The following is a 7,941-nucleotide window of genomic DNA, read 5'->3' on the forward strand; positions in this document are numbered from 1 at the left end:
TGGTCAAATCATCGCAATGATTCGCCACACCCTTTTTTTGAATAAATTAATATTAAAATAATATTCTCTTTGTTCTCTCTCTCTCTCCTTTTCCTCATATGCATACAAGAATTATATGTTCAAACGTGCTCGTATTAATTTCAGTATGCGACAGCATTCTTATGTTATAATTTTTAAATGTAATCGATTGAGGTTTGAATGTGGTTGATTGATGTTCGATCGAGGTTCGAAGGTGGTTGATTGATGTTCGATCGATGTTCGAACGTGGTTGATCGTGGTTCGAAGGTGACTGATTGAGGTTCGATCGAGGTTTGAAGGTAGTTGATTGGTGTTCGATCGAGGTACGAACGTGGTTCGAAAGTGATTTGAAGGTAGTTGATCATGGTTCGAAAGTAGTTCGAAGGTGGTTGATTGAGGTATGAAAGTGGTTCGAAGGTGGTTGATCGAGGTATGAAAGTGGTTCGTAAGTGGTTTGAAGGTGTTTGATTGATGTTTGAATGTTTGAATGGTTTGATCGAGGTTCGATTGTGGTATGAAAGTGGTTCGAAGGTGGTTGATCGAGGTATGAAAGTGGTTCGAAAGTGGTTTGAAGGTGGTTGATCGATGTTTGAATGTGGTTCGATCGAGGTTCGATTGTGGTTCGATCGTGGTTCTATTGACGTTCGATTGTGGTTTCAATTTTAAATATTATTCATATGCTTATTCTCATCATGGAATCTTTGTCTCGGACCATCTGTTTTCTTATCTCATGTACCGAGTAAGCGTTCAAGCTAATTCTTATGTCATACATCCCCTATTCTTTTTAACGTGAGTCTTTTTAACCCCGTGGTGTTCGTACATCCATCATAAAGTTTCAGACTGTTAATAATGGAGCACGAGGTTATAATTATTGATGATAGTGATGATGATGAGGTTATAGTGGTTGAAGTTGGATCAGACGTTGATGCTATATCATAAATGGGCTCGGACGTTGAAATTGAGCCCGCGAACGATTCCGATTACGATAGTGAGTGTGGCTACGTTACTCGCGAGAGAAGAGTGCACAGCTTGTGCACAGCGGACATCATCGCCATGGATGATAGTACGAGAATGTGTGCAATACATATTTATTATTGTCCATGGGATGGAGTTATGTTGTGCACAAGATGTTTCATTAGATTGCGAGATCTATATGTGGAGATTGACGTCTTCCGCATTCACGGAACCGGGACATTTGAACAGCTTTTGGGGAGATGGTGCAGCGAATGCAATAGCCCGCTGGACCAAATGTTTACACGGAATATGTGTCCAGTATGCAATACATGTAAGTCTCTTTATTTTTATAATAATAAATAAATTAAAATATTTAAAAATTATTAAATTAATTAATAAAAAATTTCTGTCATGTAGGAGTTCCGCCTCGCAGCCACCGCTCCACCACCTCGCAGCCACCATCGCGCTGCTGTATATATTTTATATTTTTATATTATTGTATTATTATATTTTACATTTTATATTAATTTATATTTTATAGTTTATATATTGTATATTTTTATTTTTATATTTTAAATTTTTTAATTTACACACACACATTTTGTAAATATACACACACACACACAGTTATAAATAAACATTATTTTAAATATTAAATAAATGTATTTATTTTAGAATAAGTCCTCTCTCCCCTTCCTCCTATTAAAATCTTATTATTAATTAAAAATTACTATAAATATTATTTAAAAAAAGTCTCTCTCGTGTCCGCCTCTCGTGCTCTCCTTCGCTGCATCAGCTCTCGCGCTTTCCTTCGCGTTATCTCGCTACCTCTCGTCATCTCGCGCTATCTCTCTCGCTCTTGCATATACGCCTCGCTGCAACATCTCGCGCTCTCCTTCGCGAACGCCTCGCGTCATCTCGCTACCTCTCCATCTCGCACTATCTCGCGACCGCTATCTCTCTCCTTCGCGTGCGTCATCTCTCTCTCATGTTCGCCTCGCGCTCTCCTTCGCGTTCCTCTCTCCGCGCGGACCCCTCACCCATAAAGCTTCACGCAGTCTTTCGCGGACGCTTCCCCCTCCCCGCGGACCCCTCGCGGACCCGGCACCAAAATCGTGGACGCTTCCCCCTCCCCGCGGACCCTAACCTTGCGGACGCTCCCCCTCTCCGCGGACCCTTCGCGGATCCTAACCTCGCGGACGCCTCCCCCTCCCCGCGGACCCCTCGCGGACCCGGCACCTAAATCGCGGACGCTTCCCCCTCCCCGCGGACTCCTCGCGGTACATCGCGGTACATCGCGGACGCCTCCCGCGTGACGTCATTCCCCCTCCCCGCGTGACGTCATTCCCCCGCGCCCTCGGTTCCCCTCGCCCCTCACCCCCCTCATTGCCCGTGGGTTAGAACCGGCATAGTATTACTACTATCGCGCCTCTCTTATTATAGGACTCTACTATGCACGCATCGAAAAGAGACAGTCCAATGTTTCACTAGGTTACTAGGCACGCGACGAAACTTGATTATGTATTGCGCTTAGCAATTGTAACATTGGGCTGTCTCTTCTTGCCGCGCGCTTGTAGGCGCACAAATTGGTCGATCTTTTTAAATTAATTTCTCATTAATTATTGCGAATTTCGCGAAATGGTAAAGAACTTTTCTATTCGGTTTAACTCACTCTACCTGCCCACGACAGGTAAAACGCGAACCACCGGACATCCTGTATATATAAATATAGGTACTGTTAATATATGATACATAAAAAAACGGTACCGATAAAGTACTTTATACATATAGTATTTAATTTTCGCAATAACTTTGTTCATATGATATACAAAAATATTATTCGGATTATTTATACATATACGGACCAATGTAAACCTATGTATACAAAGATATTAAAACATTTTTTCGGGTCCCGCTAAAATACTCTATGCAAACATATATATATATATATATATATATATATATGTTTGTGTTACGTAGTTTAGCTGGACCATTTTTTGATTGAAACGTATTTTAGCGGGACCTTCGGCTCTTAGCTGGACGGTCTTGATAATACTTTTCATGTTCAGTAGTTTATCAGGACAGTCCAGATAAAACCGATACGAATGCATTGTATTTTATCGGAACCATGTATAATTTCGTGTCCCTTTAATATACGGTCCGCGTATTTTAGTAATTTTTTTAATGCAACGTATTTTACCAGGACCATAGCATAAAATTATATTAAGCCTTGCGCACAATAAATAAAATATTAAGAATAAATATTAAATATTAGGAATAAGAAATATTGTGGAGTAAAGAATCGAAAAGAATGATATAAAAATACAAATTCAAATATAAAGGACTAGTAAAAGAGCTATATAAGCTAATAAAAGTCCTTTATACCCGAATTTGTATTTTTATATCCGTCTTTTCGATTTTATTATTCTAAAATAATTCTTATTCCTAATATTAAAAATAATTCTTATTCCTAATATTTAATATTTATTCCTAATATTTTGCCTATTGTGCGCAGGGCCTACGCTAATTTTATGCTATGGTTTATGGAAGAAAATTCGGTACTTTCACCCCCGTGGGGTGAGAAAACGAAACAAAAAGCAATACAAACGGGCACAAATAATGCTGAATCAACCTGCATTAAAAAAATTACGATATCTCAAAATGAGATGCTGACGATTTTTTTAACTTTTATAACTTGCAATTTTTCGGGTACAAACGAAATCAAAGACGGTACAAACAGGTACAAACAATGCTTAAGGATGTATAGGAGACATTTAAAAATGGAACAAAATTCATCAAAATTATATAAATCGTTTCCGCTTTAATACTAAAGCTAATGTTAAAATTTGAATTTAATTTACTAACTCATTTAAAAGTTATTATAATTTAAATTTTTGCTAATTTTACATATAATCTTATAAAAAATCATTATTATGATCGATTAAATTACGTTAAAAATATGGAAAAAATGGTACCATGTATTTCAAAATTTTTTACATGTATAATTGCATTTTTAAGGGATAATGTTGCAAAATTTTAATAGCATTTACTAAATCATTTAGAACAAAATAATAATAATTTGTTGACATTCTGGCTTTTTCTCCGATTTCTGAGCATTTCGTTATGTCAACTCTGGAAACAACTAAAAACTAAACTTAAGGTGCCTTTTCATGCTGACACTAGACGCTGAATTTCAGCGTCAAAAGACGTCATATGACCAAAAATAAAAATACCAATTCGTCAATTTTGATCATATGATGACGTCTTTTGACGCTAAAATTCAGCGTCTAGCGTCAGCATGAAAAGGCACCTTTAGGCAATTAAACTATAGCGATTTCTTATAACATGTACAGATTTTCTATAAGATGAATAGTGTTGGTGCTTTTGTCTCCGATTGTATCTCCTACACATCCTTAATCGAATGTATATCTAAAAAATACATTTTCTTAAAGTCGGATGCCAAGTTCACATAGGTTCTGAGATCGGTCTATGAAAACCGGACCTTAATAACAAATTAGTAACGGCACCGACGAGAGACAAGAGACAAGATATCTCATCGTAGGTGGTAACGGTCATTTAGTGTTTGTTGAAAATTATATGAAGGTAATCTAATAATTAGATAACGATTTTAATAAATTTTTGTGTCTGAAGTGGTAATTAATTTACAATTATTTTGAGTATTGTTATAAAACAAATAGAAAAAGCATTGCGTGTGTTTCTTAATACATAAATATAGTACACGCGGAAATATCTACATTCTTTTTTATTCTTTTTTTCATATGCACTTCTTTATCACATTAGTAAATGTTTTATAACAATGCTCAATACTCTCAATACCATTTATTACAATATAATAAAAATAGGTGCTTATAAAAAAGGAGGAAAAGGAATATATAGATATTGCCACGTGTATCGTACTATGTATTAAGAAACATACACAATGTTTGCTCTCGTGTTATTCAATGATGGGATCTATCATATTTGTAAATCAGAAAACGTTAAAAAAAATAAAAATGAATGTGTGGCAAAATATAAAAATGTCAAGTATACTTGTCGGATCATAGCACAACATAGTAAGTATATGTATAATGCATATATCATAAAAGAGGTTAGAAATAGCCAAATAAACTATTTGATTTGTCGTATCTCTCTCCCTCTCCCTCTCTCTCTCTCTCTCACTCTCTCAATCATTAATTTATTATTATTTGAAAATCTTTTATTCTATTGTTTATTACAGAAAATATTACTGTACTTAATGATATTAAGCATTCTTTAACTAACCTGTGTGTACCTAAAATTATATTACATCGTGTTACTTTGCCCAACGTGCACAAAAAACAAAACTTGCTGCAAATCCAGAATCAAGAAGGTAAGGTGGAATTTATTTGAATAAATAATTTGTTTAGTTTATTTTATATTACTACAAATTATTATTGTTAATCATCGTGGCTGCTTTTGCGATAGATTTAAAATACAGATTAAAATAATCCTGCACTGCAATTGATCAATTTAATCTGGATTTATTTTAATCCTGCGCTGCAGTTGATCATGATCATTCTCTCGCAAAAGCAGCCTTATATTTAAATAACTCAATATTTCTTATGCCATAGTTAGTCATAGTTATGTCATAATTAGTTTATGTTATATATATGTATATATGTTTAATATTTCTTAATTCAATTGAAATGCTAATATATTTAATTATTGTAATAATTTATGATACGAATAATGTGGTCATATTTTCTTACTTATTAGAACAAAATTTATAGTTTTGTGAGATATCTATCTTCATATTTATATTCGTAACTATTTTTTCTTTCTTAGCATGTCTTGATAGTAATACTATGGAAGACAGTAGTGAAAATGTTTGCGATGAGGATCCATTTTATGAATCATCAAATAATTCATCAAATAACAATTTTGTTGAACCTGTGATAGATCAGGCAACAAATTCTGTTCCTAAACAAACTAACAATTCAACAAATACTTCTAATCGATTACATATATCAACGTCAATAAATGTACCACACAAAAATGTCCATAACGATACAGATAACGATGGAAATCTCAATGAAGGTTACAAAAGAAATTTAATTTCTATAACTGCATGCAAATTAGATTACTAATTATGTGTATTTAAATAAAATTTTTCATTCTTAATTTAATTGAAATAATGTATTTAATTAATACTTAATTACACGAATAAATGTCATGCTTTTTTTACTTATTAGCACAAAATCTATAATATTCTATAATGTTTGTCAAAATCTATAATGTTTGTCATATTTAGTGTGCATTTTTTCCTTTTGTAGGAATTTTTAATAGTAATACTATGGGAGACAAAATTGAAAAAAATGTTTACAATGAGGATCCATCTTACGTATCATCAAATAAATCATATAGTGAAAATTTTGTTGAACCTGTGATAGATCAGACAACAAGTTCTGTTGCTAAACAAACTAATAGCTCAGCAAATATTTCTAGTCTATTATCAATGTCATTGAATACATCAGACATAGTAACGTCATTAAATATATCTGACATATCAACGTCATTAAATATATCAGACATAGATATCCAGGATGAAGTTAGAAATCTCGATGAAGGTATGTAATAAATTACAAAATTATTTTTAAACTGCACTGAGTTATTCAGCCTGCTCTTAAAATGAAATAGATATCTATGGGTCTGTTTTCTATCGCTTAATTGACTGTACTATATAAAAAAAAACATCTAAAGATTATCGATGAATGTTAATGTCAGAACATCCGTACCATTTTGCATTGAACTTGATTGATTTAGATCTTTGTAAAAATAAACTCTGTTTTAGTTTCTCTACGTAATTTTTTATATAGTTTTTCTTTTGTAAAAAGTTATACTTAGCTGTAGTGGATCCTTTCGTTATATAATAATATGTTTATTTCTTTACTTATAGATTAACAGTATATTTATATCTTTACTTTTATCTTTTAGTATGAATTGTGAAATGATATATATAATTTTAGATAAACGTTCATGTAACTGGCATGGCAATGTATTGGAAGTATATGAAGATTGCGACTTATTTGAACCCACCATTGTAGAAGATAAAATGTCTAAACATTCTGAAATAAGTGCACCTGTTTCCACTACAGGTATGTTATTGTTTCAAAATAATTATAATTTTCTTGTAAATATACACAAATTATGTTTTAAAAATCTGCTCACTCACTCTATATTTAAAATATAATTATAATAGCTATTATTACTTGTATGTAAAATACATCTCTAAATATTTGGTAAATATAATTATCTCTTAACATTTCTTTTATTGTACACCTAAAAATTTTATACTTGATTTAAGTTTTAACATATATAACATCTATAATATATTTTGTTATACATTCCATGCACGATGCAGATGTGTACTGTATAAAATAATTATTTTAGATATTTTGCAAATTCTAAATTTCTCTTTAATCCTATGTTGTTTAAGTAAGCTATATATCTCAAAGAAAACCAATTTCAACAGAGGACGAAAAATCCATGATACATCTGATCATCAATCTATCAAAGTAATTTTCCATCGTTCTTGACTTCTTATTTATAGTAAATTGCAATAACACAATGTAAAAGCGGAAAATATACAAGATGCGATCTTGTATAATTTATTCTGTTATTTAAATTTGAATATAAAAAATAACTGATTTATATAATCTTTTTCAATATAATTTAAATTTTTATGTATTTGCTTACACAAGCCAACAAATTTTATTTTATTCGTACTATCTCGTACTGGATATAGTAAACCTGAAGGATATTTGCGCGCTGAAACCGAATTTATTAATTTCGTTAAAAGAGAAGTTTTTTTAATTTCGTCAATGCCACACGCGAAAGTATTATTTATAATGTCCCGATTCAGCCGACTTTTTCGGACCGATATATTTTTCTCGTCTACATCACTCTAGGGGGGTAAAAGGAACGTAGGAA

General features: G+C 32.7%; 1 protein-coding gene across 2 annotated transcripts; it reads left to right on the forward strand.

The window, feature by feature from the left end:
- The first annotated feature begins 4,495 nt into the window (after window positions 1–4,495).
- Window positions 4,496–7,579, forward strand: LOC145943898 (uncharacterized). 2 transcript variants are annotated; one of them, XM_083051804.1, is made up of 7 exons: window positions 4,496–4,575; window positions 4,836–5,045; window positions 5,210–5,341; window positions 5,797–6,048; window positions 6,285–6,578; window positions 6,978–7,106; window positions 7,402–7,579. In XM_083051804.1, the coding sequence occupies exons 2-7, from the start codon at window positions 4,913–4,915 to the stop codon at window positions 7,545–7,547; spliced, it is 1,086 nt and encodes a 361-aa protein (XP_082907930.1). In that variant the 5' UTR covers window positions 4,496–4,575; window positions 4,836–4,912; the 3' UTR covers window positions 7,548–7,579. The 2 variants fall into 2 exon arrangements, with proteins under 2 accessions (XP_082907930.1, XP_082907931.1); XM_083051805.1 differs by having other exon boundaries at window positions 7,448–7,579.
- The last annotated feature ends 362 nt before the right edge of the window (window positions 7,580–7,941 follow it).

This window comes from Prenolepis imparis, unplaced genomic scaffold, assembly GCF_030444845.1.
Source record: "Prenolepis imparis isolate NDT839.2.m4 unplaced genomic scaffold, iyPreImpa1.0 SCAF_12, whole genome shotgun sequence".
In the NCBI taxonomy this organism is placed as follows: Eukaryota; Metazoa; Arthropoda; class Insecta; order Hymenoptera; family Formicidae; genus Prenolepis; species Prenolepis imparis.

Bases quoted from the DNA above. Each gene is read 5' to 3' on its own strand.
- LOC145943898 (XM_083051804.1), top strand. From the start codon at position 4,913: ATGTTTGCTCTCGTGTTATTCAATGATGGGATCTATCATATTTGTAAA. The intron at 6,579-6,977 runs GTATGTAATAAA...ATATAATTTTAG, and splicing joins AGTTAGAAATCTCGATGAAG to ATAAACGTTCATGTAACTGG. The intron at 7,107-7,401 runs GTATGTTATTGT...TAATTATTTTAG, and splicing joins TGCACCTGTTTCCACTACAG to ATATTTTGCAAATTCTAAAT.